This window comes from Conger conger, chromosome 13 (genome assembly GCF_963514075.1).
Source record: "Conger conger chromosome 13, fConCon1.1, whole genome shotgun sequence".
Classification (NCBI taxonomy): domain Eukaryota; kingdom Metazoa; phylum Chordata; class Actinopteri; order Anguilliformes; family Congridae; genus Conger; species Conger conger.
The window spans coordinates 20,151,592-20,170,262 of record NC_083772.1 but is presented as its reverse complement, the minus strand read 5'-3'; the positions used below and the strand labels follow the sequence as shown (position 1 = coordinate 20,170,262).

Genomic DNA, 18,671 nt, shown 5'->3' with positions numbered 1-18,671 from the left:
GGTCTGGGCGCTGCCAGGGGGAAGGGGGGCGGTGTGACTCATACTTCGCTCGGCTAACGTCATTGGTCTCCGCGTGGTTTCATCATGCCAGCCTGGGGGGAGGGGACGGCGAGTCTGACTCCCCCGGCTCTCAAGCCCCTATCGATCTGCGCGACTGGCCAGGACTGGCCCTGGGTGTGTGTCGACGTGTCCCTAAGCAAGACGCCTAACCCCCAATTGCTCCTGACGAGCTGGTTGGTGCCTTGCATGGCATGTGTGTGTATGGCATTCATTGTAAAGCGCTTTGGATAAAAGCACTACATAAATACAGTCCGTTTCCATTTCTGACTGACGCGGGAGTGTCTGCCGTGTGAGAGAGGGAAAGCTCCCACCCGAGACTCGCCCCAGCGTCTGCATCGGCTGCTCCGCCTGCCACGCCCGGGACGTCACCCGTTGCCAGGGAGAGAGGGATTCTGCGGGACGTGTGGGGGGAGCGTTCCGGGGAAAAGAGAAGCGTATTAATCTCTCCCCCGCCCCCGCGTGTCCTGACGTGCGTGGATTGCTCCCTCTCGCATCTCCGCCGTTTGATTACAGCTTCCTGTCACCCTCCATCGCCTCGCTGCGATAATGACAACGTAAACAAACACGGCCTCCTACCAACTCAGCCCGGTTATCATATATCCTGCCAAGCTGAACAAAATATCACAATATATCCTCTGTACTTCATGAAGGAGAAACTCTTATATATGCTGGCTGACTGTGCATAGCCTGCAGTTTCACAAACAGTATGTTTTTTACGGTACAGTTTTAAACTGCTGGATAGACTTAGCGATGCTTTACGGCAGCCATCTTGTTTATTTTGTTCCCTTTCCGTTATCTGATCAGTATAATCGACAGTGTTAACGGCGTAATTACCTAACTTGTCTCATCTTGTTTCTTGATTTAGGGATTTTTAGATGTAGTGTTTATGAGAAGATCGATGATTTGATAGGTGGTGTTTATGAGAGTGCTGATTATTTTATGGGTAGTATTTGATCGTGATTTGATCGTGTTTCCTGATAGACGTATTGGTTTCATCATGACGGATAGTGTTTCCTGATAGACGTATAAGTTTATTGTGATGGTTAGTGTTTCCTGATGGACATGTGTTTCCTCATGATGGATAGTGTTTCCTGATGGACATGTGTTTCATCAGGATGGATAGTGTTTCCTGATGGACATGTGTTTCATCAGGGTGGATAGTGTTTCCTGATGGACATGTGTTTCATCAGGATGGATAGTTTTTCCTGATGGATGCATGTCCTCACCCTATACACTTCTCCTCAGGTGTTGGCGTACAACGCGGAGGGGAAGAGCAACCCCAGCCAGGTGTCAGAGTTCAGCACCTGCCCCGACTCTCCCAGAAACCCCTGCAGGCTTGCCCTCAGGGGCAAAGTGCACCCCAACAGCTTCAAGATGTCCTGGGGTGAGCACACACACACACACACACACACACACACACACACACACACCACACACACCACACACACACACACACACACACACACACACACACACACACACACACACACACAGACATCCACCTGCAGCTTCATGCCTTATTTCCCCAGACACTTATGTTTGTGGTAAATGACTGGAAAGCCAACATGTTTTTTAACCTCAGTGCTGTGGTTCTTCATCTAGAGCCTCCTAGCGATAACGGAGGATCAGAAATCACAGATTACGTTGTGGAGATATCGGAAGGATCAAACGGTATGTTCCCATCAAAGCAAGCTGAATTTAAAAGTACTTGGAGCCGCTCCCCTCTTTCTATGTATGCTTGATGCTGTGCGTTTCGCGTGTGTTTCAGGTGCCTTGTGGGAGCTGGTGTACAGAGGCTCCGCCCTGGAGTGTGTTTGTGACGGGCTGAAGCCTGGCTGCTCCTACCAGACGAGGGTCTACTGCATCAGTCAGGGAGGCCAGAGCCCAGTGAGCACTGCAAATGCCCCGCTAGCACTGTCAGAAACCCTGCGGAAACCGCTAGAACACAGAACTAGCGCTAATACTGCTGGAAAATAACATACGGCTAATGCAGCTGGGAAATGACACGCCACTAATTCTAATTGCACTTTGAACACAGTACACTGCTAATGCCAATTCAGCTCAGACATAACACACAGCTGACACTAATACATTTGGAGCGCAACACACCGCTAATTACTAATAGGTCTAGAGCTGTTCATGCTGATACACCTGGAAAACAGCACAATGTTATTGCTTATATAGCCTGTACACAACACACCGCTAACCCTTATGAAACGCTGCACATTCAGCTCTGTAGCCTCTGTTAGTGGACAGAATGTGTGGGTAATGGCAGGCCCAGACCTCTGACATGTTCGATGTGTTCGTGTTGCAGCTGTCGGACACCCTGCAGGTACACACCCCCGCCGTGCCCCCCGGGCCCTGTCTCCCCCTAGGGTGGTGGGCCGCCCCAAAGCCAGGGAGCTGCAGCTACGCTGGGGTGAGTTCCTGTTTGTGTGTGTCTCTGTCTCTGTCTGTGTGTGTGTGTGTGTGTGTGTGCGTGTGCGTGTGCGTGTGCGTGTGCGTGTGCGTGTGCGTGTGCGTGTGCGTGTGCGTGCGTCTCTGTCTGCGCATCTGTCTGTCTGTATCTATCTGTGTGCATGTCTGTGTCTGTGTGTGAACATCAACTCCGGAACTGCTGAGTTGCAGCATCTACTAGTTATGGTTTTCACCAAAAATCTGCAATTCAGTTGGACCAAAAGTTCATTGCGTGTTTTGGGCTTTGTTTTTTTGCATGCTTGGAAAGATCACTACACTTAGGGGTGCAAAACATTACTGAGGAAAGAGGCTGAAAGCTAATCCTTTTAGTACTTATGCTGATTTGAGATGGTTGGAAAACCATCTTTTCAGTAAGTTATGCAGCCGGCAAGAGCAGACACATTAAACTTCCACAAGCAACTGCAAAAACCAGCGCACCATTGAGTCCACTGGTCTAGCAATAGGCACTTCACAATGCCTCATTAGCCTCTAAATCTTCACACGTTTGCAGCTATATAAAAAAAGAAAAAATGAAACATGATCGAAAATGTAATTACCCATGAAATTCTCTAAATTTTCCACACCTCAGCTTGCCTTTAAACCCTATGGCAGCCTGCATGTTTCTACTTTGGGAAAGGAATGAGGCAGTGGATGGTGGTAAAGGGATGGCTGACCTTATTACTTAGAGACCTGGCCTATTTATCATGTGTCCTAGACTTTATGTTCATGAGTTAGACTAGACTGTGTCTATATGAAGTGTACCTTATCCGACCTGTTCTGTAGTTAACTTGTTTTAATGACCTTGGTGTACAGTACTTGTACTTCACTTTGGATAAGGGGCAGACTGCCCCATGGTGTAGCCATAAGATCTGTACAGCTGTTGGGCCCTTGAGCGAGGCGCTTTTAACCCCACATTGCTCCCGTGGGGATTGTCCCCTGCTTAGTCTAATCAACTGCAAGTCACATTGGGTAAAAGTGTCAGCTAAATAACTGTAATGTAATGTAATGGAAAAGGCTTCTGATGAATGAAATGCCAGTGGATTGTGAGTGAGCTCAGTCTGATGTGTCCTCTAGGGCCCCCCCTGGTGGATGGAGGGTGCACGGTGTCCTGCTACAGTCTGGAAGTGGGGGAGGCGCAGGATGAGCACAGGGAGGTGTACCAGGGGGCGGAGCTGGACTGCACCGTCACCAGCCTGCTGCCCGGGAAGAGCTACAGCTTCCGCCTGAGAGCCGCCAACAAGGCCGGGGTGAGAGCTACTGCCCCGCTACTGCCCTCTACTGCCTGCCGCTGCCCTGCTACTGCCCTGCTACTGCCCTGCTACTGCCCCACTGCTGCCCCACTGCTGCCCTCTACTGTCCTGGCCTGCCCCACTATTGCCCCCACCTGCCCCACTTCTGCCCCTTTGCAGCTTCTGCCTGTGAGCCACCAACAAGGTTGTGGTGAGAGCTACTGTCCCCACCATCTGCCCTACTACTGCCCTCTAATGTCCCCACCTGCCCCCATCTGCCCTACTACTGCCCTCTACTGTCCTGTCCTGACCTGCCCTGCTACTGCCCCCTACTGTTCTCTACTGCCCCCACCTGCCCCCCTACTGTCCTCTACTGCCCCTCTACAAATTCCACCTGCGAGCCACCAACAACACCAGAGTGAGAGCTGGCCTACTGCTCCTGCCCCTCTACTGCTCCAACCTGACCCAGCCTGCCCCACTACTGCAATCTACTGCCCTGACCTGCCTCGCTACTGCCATCTACTGCCCCAGCCTGCCCCACTACTGCCATCTACTGCCCCAGCCTGCCCCACTACTGCCATCTACTGCCCCAGCCTGCCCCACTACTGCCATCTACTGCCCCAGCCTGCCCCACTACTGCCATCTACTGCCCCAGCCTGCCCCACTACTGCCATCTACTGCCCCAGCCTGCCCCACTACTGCCATCTACTGCCCTGACCTGCCTCGCTACTGCCCCAATTTACTCCAATACATAATATCAGACATTCGTACACTTGTTTTTACAGTGTGTTATTATGATGACTTATCAGTGGTTTGAGCTGGGGTGTCCAGTCTGATCCAAAAGGGGCTGATGTGGGTGCAGGTTTTTGTTTCAGCCCAGCACTAACTAATCATGGTCTGCAGTGAAGAATCAGGTGTGTTAATGCCAACCTACGACAAAAACCTGCACCCACAGACCAGACTGGCCATCGCTGACTTTGAGACTGTCAGTCATACCGTAATGAAGTAAATGATTCAAGTGATCATTTTAGGTGATTAAGGGTGTGCCGGTGCTAATGTGTGTTTGTATTTTTGTGTTTGTGTGTGGTACGTGTGTGTGTGGTGCGTGTGTGTGGTCTGTATGTGTGGTGTATGTGTGTGTGGTGCGTGTGTGGTGCGTGGTTCTCTCAGTACGGGCCATACTCGGAGCGCTGTGAGGTGACCACCGGCCCCGGGGCCCCAGAAGCGTGCAGGGCCCCCCATGTGACGTGTAGATCCCCCACCTGCGCTGTCATGAGTTGGGAGGTGAGCTCTCTGCCATGTTCTCACTGCCCGCTGGAACCACAGAAAGAAACACCCACCGATCACAGACCTCAAATCCAACCCTACTGATCCAGGGAAAATAGATTATGTTTCTAAACCAGGCCAGCATTTCACAAATTAATTATTTTTGCCCTGAGCAAAGGGAAAAAGAAAAAAAAAAAGAAGATATTTTGGAATATTTAGATTGTGGAAACAATCTTCTGTTCTGTTGCGAGTGAAACCAATTTAGGTTACGGCCGCAAAAAAAGGAACTCAAGTTTGCCTCACGGTGTAGTAACCGCAGGCAGGTTTTCCGGGCCTTTCCGGAACGCTGGAATGCTGACCTCGGAATGTCTCCCGGCAACAGAGCCCACCCTGTAACGGGGCCCAGGTGTCGGAGTTCCGGCTGGAGTGGGGCGCGGCTGAGGGAAGCATGCAGGTGTGCTACTCCGGGGCGGGGCTGAGCCACGAGATGAAGGGCCTGAATCCTGCCTCCATCTACTTCTGCAGGGTGCAGGTGAGCAGGGGCCGGCACAACCGTGCACTTTGGGTTTCACCGTAGGAACCGTGCTGTGCAGTATATACTGAGTGCTGCAAACCGTGTGTGTGTGGTTCAGACTGAGTGCTTTATAGTATGTAGTATACAGTATACTAAGTGTGTTAACCAGTATGCAGTATGTACTTTGTGTGTTAAACAGTGTGTAGTAAGTGTTTTAAACAGTTTGTAGTTCATACTCATTGTTTTCAACAGTATGTAGCACATAGTGTTTTAAAAAGTATGGAGTATATACTCTGCGTGTTAAATCCTCTGTGGTGTATACACTGCATGTTAAATTCTATGTGTGGTGTATTTCTCTGTGTTAAATCCTGTATGCGGTGAATAATCTGTGTTGAACACTGTATGTGCTGTACACTGTGTGTTAAACCCTATCTGTGGTACATACTATAATAAGCGTGGTAAACCCTGTGTGGTACATAGTAAGCGTGGTAAACCCTGTGTGGGACATAGTAAGCGTGGTAAACCCTGTGTGGTACATAGTAAGCATGGTAAACCCTGTGTGGTACATAGTAAGCGTGGTAAACCCTGTGTGGTACATAGTAAGTGTGTTAAACCCTGTGTGGTGCATAGTAAGCGTGGTAAACCCTGTGTGCTCCGTGATAAGCGTGGTAAACCCTGTGTGCTCTGTGATAAGCGTGGTAAACCCTGTGTGCTCTGTGATAAGCGTGGTAAACCCTGTGTGCTCTGTGATAAGCGTGGTAAACCCTGTGTGCTCTGTGATAAGCGTGGTAAACCCTGTGTGCTCTGTGATAAGCGCGTGGTAAACCCTGTGTGCTCTGTGATAAGCGTGGTAAACCCTGTGTGCTCTGTGATAAGCGCGTGGTAAACCCTGTGTGCTCTGTGATAAGCGCGTGGTAAACCCTGTGTGCTCTGTGATAAGCGCGTGGTAAACCCTGTGTGCTCTGTGATAAGCGTGGTAAACCCTGTGTGCTCTGTGATAAGCGTGGTAAACCCTGTTTGCTCTGTGATAAGCGTGGTAAACCCTGTGTGCTCTGTGATAAGCGTGGTAAACCCTGTGTGCTCTGTGATAAGCGTGGTAAACCCTGTTTGCTCTGTGATAAGCGTGGTAAACCCTGTGTGCTCTGTGATAAGCGTGGTAAACCCTGTGTGCTCTGTGATAAGCGTGGTAAACCCTGTGTGCTCTGATAAGCGTGGTAAACCCTGTGTGCTCTGTGATAAGCGCGTGGTAAACCCTGTGTGCTCTGTGATAAGCACGTGGTAAACCCTGTGTGCTCTGTGATAAGCGTGGTAAACCCTGTGTGCTCTGTGATAAGCGTGTGACTCCCCCGCAGGCGGTGAACGTGGCGGGGGCGGGGCCCTTCAGTGAGGTCACGCTGTGTCAGATGCCCTGCTCTGTGCCAGCGGCCGTCAGCAGTGTGCAGGCCCTGAAGGAGGGGGAGTGGAGCCGCACGCAGGAGGAGGACGAGGAGGAGGAAGAGGAGGAGGAGGGCGAGGCGGGCTCCCTGTGCCCCTCGTCCTGCCTGGGCCTGCGCTGGGATCCCCCCTGTGATAATGGGGCGGAGATCACCGCCTACCTGATCGACCTGGGGGAGCGGCAGCCCATCTCTGTGGGGCCCGTCACCAGACACGTCATCTGTCACCTGCAGCCCGACACCAGCTACAGGTGAGAAATATACACACACACACGCACACACACACACACACACACACACACACAGAGCACTCACACACACGTACACACACGTGCAGTACACACACCTCATCCTCACTGCTACAGGTGAGAAATATACACACACACACACACACGTACAGAGCACTCACACACACGTACACACACGTGCAGTACACACACCCATCTTCACTGCTACAGGTGAGAAATATACACGCTCACACACACACGCACACATACAGAGCACTCACACACACCCCATCCTCACTCTTACTGGTGAGATACACAAATAATTAAATTATTAGCATTTTTGCTGGCCACCATTTTGCTGTGACCCCTCCTATGAAGGCCAAATCCTTACTCTGCTCTTTGCTCCGCCCCCTTACCTCTGATAGGATACGAATCCAGGCCCTGAACAGCCTGGGGGCGGGGCCCTTCAGCCACACCCTGAAGCTGAAGACGAAGCCCCTCCCCCCGCGGCCCCCGCGCCTGGAGTGCACCGTGTTCAGCCACCAGACGCTGCGGCTGAAGTGGGGGGAGGGGCCGGCCAAGGCCACGCCCTCCGACTCACTCCAATACCACCTGCAAATGGAGGACAAGCTCGGGAGGTGGGAAGGGTGAGGGGGGCTGGAGAGGGGGGCTGGAGAGGGGGGTTGCGTGATTGTTACCTGCACATTTTTAATGAACTCACTTTTTTATCTGAAATCGTGGAGCTTGTTTGACCAGGAGGAGATTAGCAAACATGGAAGCACTGTGTTGTTATTGTTACCGCCCTATTCATTCGATGACTTTTGGTTTTTAGGAGATTAAGTGTGAAGTATAATTTAAACAATGAAATAAAATAATTACATTTAATTTATTTGCCTTTGCAATAAAAAATAAGAATATGTAATGTTGTCTTTGCCCTTTCAAAGAAAGTATCTGTTTTAAGGAAGGTGATGTTTTAAATGTCTTGTTTAACCATTGTTATCAGCATGATCTAAACCAGGGGATTCTGGATCTTACCCATAAAGGGCTGGTTCTACCAATCAACCATTACATTCTTCGCCAAGGGCCTTGATCAGTAGAATCAGGTGTCTAACTGCTTGGTTGGAACAAAAGCCTGCACCCTCACAGGCTCTGGGAAAGATTCAGTATCCATCACTAGTTTCAGTGCAGTGGATAGGGATCTGGACTTGGGCAGATCAGAGTTTGCCAATTCTCTTCCTGCCCAACCTGCTCTGCTTTGGCAAACAGCCGAGTCCTTTAGCCCGTGGGCTGTGTGTGCTAAAAGGGTGATGGCTCTGTCACTCATGCATGAACGCGAAACGCAAACGCACATCCCGTTTTGGCCTTGCTTGACGTCAGTAAACGGAGACTCTTCTGTCTCATAACCGGTTTTTACCGGTTTCCCAAAAGCTACGAGCTTCTTTGTGTTTGTGTGAATGTTAGAAATACCCACGTTTAACAGGGAATCCCGAAGATGTGTGTCGCCATGGGCTAGATTCTCTATTCTGGAGTGTCAGGAATGGTTTCTGTCTATTCACCCAAGAGAAGAGTCTCGGGGGGCATGACTGGGACCCGCAAGGTCGGTGGTTCGATCCCCAGTGTAGCCACAATAAGACGCGCGCAGCCGTTGGGCCCTTGAGCAAGGCCCTTAACCCTGCGTTGCTCCAGGAGAGGATTGTCTACTGCTTAGTCTAAAGTCAACTGTACGTCGCTCTGGATAAGAGCGTCTGCCAAATGCCAATAATGTAATGTAAAGAGTCCTTAAAGGCCCACATACATCAGCGTTCTCTTTAATATCTAAGACGCCCACAAAGTGTTCACAAAGATGTAGGGTTTTTGAACGATCCCTAACCCTGACCCCAAAGCCCAGTTCCCCCTCCCCCTCCTGTGGTCAGCTCTCCGTGTTTACATTTAGCAACGTCATCCGATAATTACACTAGAACCGTTTTACAAACAGCTCAGAAAAATCAGTTAGACCCAAAATTCTGCATACTACTTCCGAAATTTCAACTATTTCACTTGGATCAGCAAGGACCACAAATTGAAAGCTTCAGGATGGTGTGAAAAGCTCAGAAATATGAAACATATGCGTGTGGGCCTTTAAATTCAGCTGGGTTAAAAGCAGGTGATGAACAATGGAGAGCGTTCTGGGTAATGTAGTTTTCTCTTCCTTTCTCCTTCTGCAGGTTCATATCCTTATACAGAGGACCATGCCACACTCACAAAGTCCAGAGGCTTTCGGAGTCTACCTCTTACACCTTCCGCATCCAGGCCTTTAACGAAGCCGGAGAGGGCCCCTTCTCCCCCGTCTACACCTTCACCACGCCCCTGTCTCCCCCTGCCCCGCTCAAAGGTACCAGCACTCTGCACTCTTTCATCCCTCTATCCCTCCGTCCACACCCCCGTCTCCCCCTGCCCCGTTCAAAGGTACCAGCACTCTGCACTCACCTGTCTACACCTTCACCACCCCCCCGTCTCCCCCTGCCTCGTTCAAACCCTGTGAGTGGCTCAAGTAGTGTTGCCAAAAAAAGCAAGGGATGCTATTGTTGATTTATTATTGAAAAATTCACGTGAATAGGATTGAATGCATTAAGCATACAGTAACTAATCACTGTGAATCCTCTGTTTGTTTCTTTACCCACTCTCACACAGACTCACACACACACGCATCTCTTGTGTTTGTTAATGGATCGTACATGACTATTCGTACTATAATATATAATACAATGTATAATAATATATACTAAATGTGTAATTTCCCCCGCCCCCCAGCTCCCAGAATCGAGCGGTTGGATGACCACGCCTGTGAGGTGAGCTGGGAGCCCATGCCACCCATGAAGGGAGACCCCATCATCTACATCCTGCAGTGCATGATGGGAAACTCCGACTTCAAACAGGTAGAGGAATTATGGGAAGAGGAGCAGTTTTGACTCGGTTCGGTTTTGAAGAACGTGAAATAACGGTTGATCAGCTCTGTTTCTGAAGCCACGGTTTCCCACCTTCCCAGTGCCCTGTTGGACTTTGTTACAGGTTAAAAACATGAGAAGGACGCACTGTATACAGGGGGTTTCTCGCCAAAGCCAATTTGCAACCCCTCTCTGAGGTTAGACATCACGCCAGCAGTGTGCTAAATTAATATTCCACTGTAATCACTTTAAAGCGTAAACGCTGGTAAATGAAAGATGGTTTGAAATGCATCTCGAAGGGAAATACGCGGTACAGGGGCTGGTCTGCTCCAGATTTATTTCATAACCGTGATAATAATAATAATAAACACATTACTTATGCCCCGGTTAATACGATAAGCAGCTCATTACCGCGGGCCCGTTACATTAATCTGCTTCCTCCGGAGCCTGGCTCCGATTGGCTGATTCCTCATCTCGCAGCTGCTGCGGTTAATGCGCATCCCGACCCCAAATCTTATTCTGACTCACGTAAAAGGGCCGGGGGATCTCTTCACGATCATCCTTTTCAACATATTAATCATGATTCATTAATTATGTTTACAGTAGTATTCATTTAAATGTAGTGTTTTCCTCTCCGGGCTTTGCTGAAACGTTGTCGATGTGGATGTTGTTGCGGGGGCGGGTAATGTAAATATTCAGTGTAAATATTCGGTCCGGTGTGAGTCATCCGTCAGTGTGTCAGCGAGCCTCAGGTGTGTGAGCTCTCTCCTGCGCTGTTATTGGCTGTAATGTGGAGTAATGGCGCGGGTCGAAGGCGCTCCGTTTCACACGGTGACTGTAATCTTCGTCCGCGGGACTGTAATCCAATCGGAGGGCTCCAGACGTATGACTGCTGCTTTGCATGCGTCTCCACGCTGCCGTCGCGCAATCGGATTACAGCGCCCCGTCTCCTAGCAACGGGGCGGGGGCCCTGTGTGTGCGTGTGTCTGTGTGTGCGTGTGTCTGTGTGTGCGTGTGTCTGTGTGCGTGTGTCTGTGTGTGCGTGTGCGTGTGTCTGTGTGTGCGTGTGCGTGTGTCTGTATGTGCGTGTGTCTGTATGTGCATGTGTCTGTGTGTGCGTGTGTCCGCATGTGCATATGTCTGTGTGTGCGTGTGTCTGTGCGTCTGTGTGCGTGTGTATACGTGTGTTTGTACACGTGTGCGTGCGTGTGTGCGTGTGCGTGCGTGCGCATGTTATTAAATGTAAAATGTTGGCTGTTTATGGCTCTGTCCGACAGGTATGTCCAACCCTGAGGAGTGAGTCTCACACCTTCAGCATTTCTGTCAACTGCCATCTTTACTGCCCCACTGTTGTGTTTTGCTAAAGATTTCTGGAGACAAAAAAAAGAAATGAGTCAATCAGTATGTTCCTGATACAGTATAATATTCACAGTCTAGTCAAAATCCCCAAATACTCCTCTTCAGTTTTCATGCAGTCTTGCAGCTCGTATTTCAGTACTGAACTGAAGTGAGTGTTTCTCTGATTCACACCTCAGAGTTGTTGTTTTGGTAGGGAAGGAAACGTTGTGAAGGAAACAGTGGCGGTAACAGGAGGGTAAAATGCGCTACTCGCAGTTTGGCACGGTGAGCAGAACAGAAAATACCTCTGGGACTGAGACACATTACCCTCAGTCTCTCTGCTCATATTTCATCTGCTAAACACTGCAGTTTGTGTTGAACATTCAGGTTACATTGCGTTACATGACAGGCATTTGGCGGATGCTGTTGTTGAGAGCGATTCTCGACTCGACTGTGTTAGAATACCCTGCTCTGTCTCTGTGTACGGACTCTGTGTTAGAATACCCTGCTCTGTCTGTCTCTGTGTGAGTGCCCTGTGTTAGAATACCCTGCTCTGTCTGTGTGTGAGCGCCCTGTGTTAGAATACCCTGCTCTGTCTGTGTTAGAATACCCTGCTCTGTCTGTGTTACAATACCCTGCTCTGTCTGTGTTAGAATACCCTGCTCTGTCTCTGTGTTGGGGCTCTGGCAGTGTCTCCCCTGCTCTGTGTGCTGTGGTAACCACCCTGGTAACGCCACCCTCACAGGATTAATCCAGCGGTGCTCTTCCGGCCAGCCTGGGAGACTGCTCCAGCTGTCAGCGTCTCCTCGTGCAGAGCCCCACGTCTCCTTGTGGCTGGGCTTGAGCTTGGGCTGGGGGGGGGGGGTTATAATGGGAGATATTTTTGCATTTGCCCCTTCCCCCTCAGACCTTGGTCACCCCTTCCCTCGCTGTTCTCATGCCCTCTCTTAGCTCCTGTGGCACAAACAAGCAAGAGATGTACTAGGTCTCTGTGTTTTCGATCCGTTTCTCATTCGCTCGCTCCTTCTTTCTTTCCCTCTCTGGTCTCTCTCTGTCTCACCCTTTGTTGTCCCTCCCTCTCTTTCTTTCTCTCTCCTTCCAGTTTCTCTCCTTCAGCATCTTTCTTTCTGTTCTCTCCACCCTGCTCTCTCCCCCTCTCCTGCTCCTCTTCTTCACCATCTTTCCCTCCCTTTGTTCTCTTCCGGCTTTTCTCTCTCTCCCTCTCTCTGCCCCCGAGTGTGTCTGCAGATTGGTGTTCTGTTGTTCATCCAGACTGAGTGTGTTGCCCAGGGCGACAGGGCTGTGTTCCATGTTGCTGTTACACCTGGGTGTGGGCTGAGGTTACCTCAGCGAGCCGCTGCCTCTTCGCTAACGCTAGCACGTTAGCACGTTTCACACCTCGCGCTAATCCACCTTTCACCTCGCCAAGACGGAAAGGTCTGAAAACAAATCACTGCTTATGTCAAAAGCCATGAAATTAATCTTGCAGGAGTGAAAATAGATCAGGTACGGAAGCCCTGAAAGGCCACGTATTCATGCATTTTATTTGCTCTGTTTTCTCGGGGCAAAAAAAAATGTGTTCAGGTAAACAGTTAATAACAGTATGTTACGTAATAACACACTTTGAAAAATATATATATTTTTTTAATAAATAAATACTGCCGAAAACCTGAAAACATTTAGTTGGTGAGCCGTCTACATTTGGGTTTAGGACACGGCTACCTGCACATAGTGATACGTTTCCTGCTGTGATGTTAAAAGCAATCATGTAGAAAACCTCAACTTATTTTTGTCATTTTCTCATGACAACAAAAGGTTCACGATCTCAAGATCTCGCTCTCTAGGGAAAACAACATCTGTTATTACGTGATAATGACATAAATAACTTGAGAAAAACTAAAATTATCTCGTTAGAAAATGTTTGAATACATGCTCCCGTAAAAAGAATTTGTATTATTGCTTTATAAAATTTTTGTTTGTGGCCTGTGTACGCGTCTGTGAAGCCACAGAGCCTGGCCCTGGAAACTCCTCCCCTTTTCAGTCTCGTGCGTGACATCAGCAGGTGGCGGCCAGTAATTAACGGGCGCGTTCGCAGCTGTCCTGCAGCGACCCGGGTGGCTCTCGGCACGTTCCCGTGCGGAAAAACACCCCAGCTGTCTCCCGGTGCGCTAGGCTAACGGTGGGCTCGCGGCTATGGGGGGGGGTCCCACAGAGAACGCTGTAAATATAGCCCTGTGTGCCGTCTGGCCGTATGGGAACGTGACTCATCAGAGCTGCACTGCTCCAGGACCGTCTGAGCGGCGGGGTATGAACACGGTCTGCTCGTCCGCGGGTCTCCAAAACCGAAACATGAACGTTTCCCCTCGGAATGGTTGCCCGCCTCCTTCCTGGTTTTAATCCTTACGTTTTTACCAGCAGCTTTAAGCCGTCTAAAGGTTCACTTTGGACACCCTTGGTTGTTGCTCTGTTGCTGGAACTTAACCGAGTGGAAGCAGTCGTTCAGATGTTGCGTGAGGCAGCCGGTCCTGAAGCGAATGTCACCAGGAGCCTGGAGAGTTGTGTGTCGCAGAAATGCTGTGCAGGTAGTGAGGAAAACATGAAAAGGTCGGTCTGGAGTCCTGTGATAGGGCATTGGGCTAGCTGAGGGGAATGGAACATGCTCTTAGACACCATTCTGGAGTGTCCATGTCCTTCTGGAATGTACATAACGTTGGGCCTTCATTCCAGAACATACACATCATTCTAGAATGTCCAGAACACTGGACCATCATTCCAGAATGTCCAGAACACTGGACCATCATTCCAGAACATCACATTATTCCAGAAAATCGAGAACATCCACATCATTATCAAACATTCATACTGTTGGAACATCTTTCCAGAACATCCATGTAATTATCGAACATCCAGAACCTTGGACCGTCATCCCAGAACACACAAAGCATTCTCGATGGTCCAGATCATTGGACCATGATTTGAGAGCATTCTGTAAGAAGGTAGAAACTTATCAATCAATCAATGGCCGTGTTGAGCCATCTTGCTCCTGCTAATCTCCTCAGGCAGCTATCGTAACCATTATCACAGGTGTTTTATATCTGGCCATATAAAACACCAGATTTGATGATCCCCGCACTAGAGGAAGGTAGGTCTCCACGGAGGCCTGGGCAGCCCTGATATAGGTTGTATAAGTCAGAAAGGAGTGAAGTATGCTGGGTAATGCTAAGCTGAAGACTTCCGGTCCGCTGGATATACAGCAGTATGGGATCAGCCCACAGTGATGTCACAGAACCAAAGCTCATTGGTGGATCGCCATGGTGAATAACCTTCCTCTCTCTTCCCCTTCCTCCCCACCTGCAGGTGTATAAGGGCCCTGCCACGTCCTACCAGGTGTCGGGGCTGCAGCCCAGCTGTGACCACCGTTTCAGAGTGTGCGCTATCCGCCAGTGCCAAAGCCCCCCCGACCTGACCGGCCCCTACAGCGCCACCGTCACCCTGACCACCCAGCGCACCGAGGGGGCGGGGCCCGCGGGCGGGGCCGCGGCAGGGGCGGGGCCCCGAGGGGGCGGGGCGGAGGCGGGGTGGGCGCGGCCCAGCCTGACGGACGAGCAGTGCGCCGCCCTCATCCTGCTGCTCTTCGCCGTCCTCTCCATCCTCATCGCCTTCGTCATCCAGTACTTCGTCATCCAGTGAGCCTCTGTCCCCCGCCCGCGTCCCCGGCTCCGCCACTAACAGTCTGGAGGGGAGCAGCTGAGGTACCAGCGCTAACGGCTAACGGCACCGGCACTTAATCACCGTTCAACCACACCTTGCAGGGCCCCACTCGGAAAAAAGAAAAGAAAGAGAGACCCCCCTTCAAGCACCCCTCCCCCCCTTTCTTTTTTCCTCTCACTCTTTTTGTTTCACTCGCCCCTTATTCCTCCTCTCTCCTGCCCTTGCACACGGCCTCGTTTTTCCCACCCGCTGGGGCTTCGCTGGGAGCATGGCAGAGGTTGTGCTACGTTCTATGACATCACTTCCTGTCTGTGGGGAGGCTTCTATGCTCCCCGCTGGTGGCTGGTAGTTCTCTAAAAAAAATTTAAATTTCTTTTCTTCGTAAAAGAAATCTAAAAATGAAACACAAATTCAGGTTATCTCTATATATACATGTAGATTTATACATAATACTACAGACGGTTTTGTCGACCATATAAATGTATGAACTTATCCTTTTATTTAGCTTTTAATTTTATTTGTTAAAGTTTGGTAAGGAACTGTTCTAAGTTTGATTTGCTGTCCCAAAAAAAAGAACAAAAAAAGAAATTTTTTGGTTTCTGTGGTCTTTTTTTTTTTTTTTTTTTTTTTTTTTTTTTGTGAAATATTTGATGTTGTACTACATTGAGACCCAGAGCCCAGTGTTGCCAGCTGTCATTTCCTGGGAAACAATTGCCCAGGTGTGTACCTGCACAGGTATGCTGACCAGGTGTGTACCTGCACAGATAAACTGGCCAGGTATGTACCTGCGCAGGTAAGCTGGCCAGGTATGTACCTGCGCAGGTAAGCTGGCCAGGTGTGTACCTGCACAGATAAACTGGCCAGGTGTGTACCTGCACAGATAAACTGGCCAGGTGTGTACCTGCGCAGGTATGCTGACCAGGTGTGTACCTGCACAGATAAACTGGCCAGGTGTGTACCTGCGCAGGTAAGCTGGCCAGGTGTGTACCTGCGCAGGTAAGCTGGCCAGGTGTGTACCTGCGTAGGTAAGCTGGCCAGGTGTGTACCTGCGTAGGTAAGCTGGCCAGGTGTGTACCTGCGCAGGTAAGCTGACCAGGTGTGTACCTGCGCAGGTAAGCTGACCAGGTGTGTACCTGGAATTTCTCATCACAAAGGGAGATTTCTCCCTGGATATAAAAATGTAAAAAAGCAAAACTTCTCCTTAGTATTATAGAACTCATGTTTAGCACTTTCCAACCTTTTACGAGTTCATAATGTGAGAGGATGCAAGAATGACTGAAGGAAAACATTTTAGTATATTTTTGTATAGTATAGGCACATGGACCGTTTCAATCAAGGCATTTTGCTGAGTTACTTGCTTAGGGGATAGAAAATGAATTGAACTAAATTATAAACTATAGCTATAGCTTATTTTAAAATTCATCATGTCGCTTCTTTGCTCTGAAATATCGTGTTCAGCACAAAAATGAAATGTACGCTTACAGACGTCTCCCTTTGAGTCACTGAGTTTGCACCTTAAAGACAAAACCGAGGGAATGCATGTTGTTCACGTGAAAACGTTTGATTGAACATTTTGTCAGGTCATGCAATCTCTAATCGTGTGTTGTGAGATTTTTAAGATTGTAGCGCCACCACATTTGTTGGAAAACGATAATACTTTACGAAAATGAAAATAAAATTTACAGTTCGTTTCAAAAACCTTCATGATTCAAATCAAGTGATTAGTTGATTTTCTATGTGTTTTGTTTTGCTTTTGTTTTAGGTTTTTAGAAAGCACTCAATTTTGTGCTATTCTTTTTTCTTTTAGCAGTGATTGTTTTGTGTATTCATTTGAATGACACTTTTCCATAATGAAAGTATATTACTTTTAGAAATCTATATTCATTTTCTGTTTTAATTTAGTTTTGTTTTGGGGGGTTATGTGTAAAATCTATATTTTTTTACGGTAAAGGAAATACAGTTTAAGTTGATTCTATCCAGACGAAATAAAACATTGAATAAAAACTCGTGAATTGTGAGAAGCAAGCGGCGGTTAGCGTTTTCTGAAATGTGTTTACTATACATGTACTTCCTGTAAATTCAGATATTGCCTCCTTTTTTCAGTGTGAAGTCTTTGTCATTGATTGCAAACAGCCAGTAATGACTTTAGAGGTCTGGCAGGTATGGTTTAGTGTTGTGTTTGGCTGCGGACAGATTTGTTTATTGCTATTGCAACCGTTAAAAAAGAAAAAAGAAAAAAAAAAAGATGCACAGGTACCTTGTACTGTAAGATGTGTTGGGAAAGGATTAAAATGTTTTTGGTCTATCCGATATTCTGCAAATGGCTTCTCTTTGTCATAGTAAACTCAAATTCCTATTTTTGATAGCGATTTAAATGTAATTTCAACTTGTGCCATTTGAATCTCCCGCTATGGCAGGCCTCTGCTGTTTGCTGGGAAGATAAAGAGCTGGAAAAAAGATAAAATACGAAAAAAAGAGACCATATTTATGTAATTTTAATGTTTGCAGTTACCTCATACACTTTACATTCCAAAAAAAATAATCAAAAATCAAAACTGTAAGATGTAAGACTTCGTAATGAAAAAATGTATAATCTCGTAAAGATGTATCTAAAGTGTAACTCTATAGCCATGATATCTACTGAAGGATCCATGCACAATAAAAGATCTATAATTCTTATATGGCTGAAGGTCCGTCATTTCGTTTCATTGCGCTTGCTTTCTGTGCTGGGCCTGTTCTTGCCCCTTGCTTAGATGAGAAACGGAAACATGCTGCGTTGTCATCTTTTTAGCATGCTCAGGCTGAAAAATCAGAATAAATCCATTACAGAACAAAACCGTGGGTGTCATTATCAAGTGTTGATGCTTTCTGGGTAAGCAAGAATGCTCAGGCAAGCTCAGCGATATCAAACGAACTGGGGAGACCAGGTAAGACCACTGTAGTGCATGACTGAAGTTTTAAGGAGCTTTTTTAACTGTCATAACAGAAATCAAGAATGCTCCAGGATGTAGGCAAAGATATATCATAGACCACACCAGACCTCAGTGCAGTGAGCAAGATGCATTGAGAACAGAATGACCTGGATAGTTAGATTTTTTAAAAATAATATTAATTAAAAAAATAAAGTGCATTTAAAAAAAAAAAAGAAAGTTGAGAAGATGAGAATTTGGCTGTATTATACCAAAAGGATGGAGAGAGAAAATGTGTTGAACGAGGACCATCCCAACCCCACCCTACCCCTCTGAGACATGGAGGAGGTGTTATGGCTTGGACCTGTGCGGCTGCCACTCAAACTGGCTGACTTGTCTTCACTGACGATGTAACTGCTGACAGTCCATGCAGGATGAATTCTGAAATGTACAGAACATCGGCTCAGATCCAACCAGATTCCTCAAAATCCATTGGACAGCACTTCCAAGAGTGCAATGACCTCAAACATAATGCAAGAGGGCTATTTTGTTTAGGGACAAAAAGTGGAATGTTCTTCACTGGCCAAAGGAGTAGAAGGTCAT

General features: G+C 48.3%; 1 protein-coding gene across 1 annotated transcript in view; it reads left to right on the top strand.

Annotated features, from left to right (window-relative positions):
• fndc3a (fibronectin type III domain containing 3A) overlaps positions 1-17,838 on the top strand; it is a 75,491-nt gene extending 57,653 nt beyond the window's left edge. The window contains 13 exon segments of the mRNA XM_061216843.1: positions 1,306-1,444; positions 1,663-1,731; positions 1,829-1,947; positions 2,375-2,423; positions 2,426-2,479; positions 3,592-3,764; positions 4,917-5,030; positions 5,395-5,544; positions 6,879-7,210; positions 7,612-7,824; positions 9,391-9,557; positions 9,977-10,101; positions 14,806-17,838. Of these exon segments, the coding sequence (XP_061072827.1) occupies positions 1,306-1,444; positions 1,663-1,731; positions 1,829-1,947; positions 2,375-2,423; positions 2,426-2,479; positions 3,592-3,764; positions 4,917-5,030; positions 5,395-5,544; positions 6,879-7,210; positions 7,612-7,824; positions 9,391-9,557; positions 9,977-10,101; positions 14,806-15,138 (2,037 nt within the window). The 3' untranslated portion in view covers positions 15,139-17,838.
• The last annotated feature ends 833 nt before the right edge of the window (positions 17,839-18,671 follow it).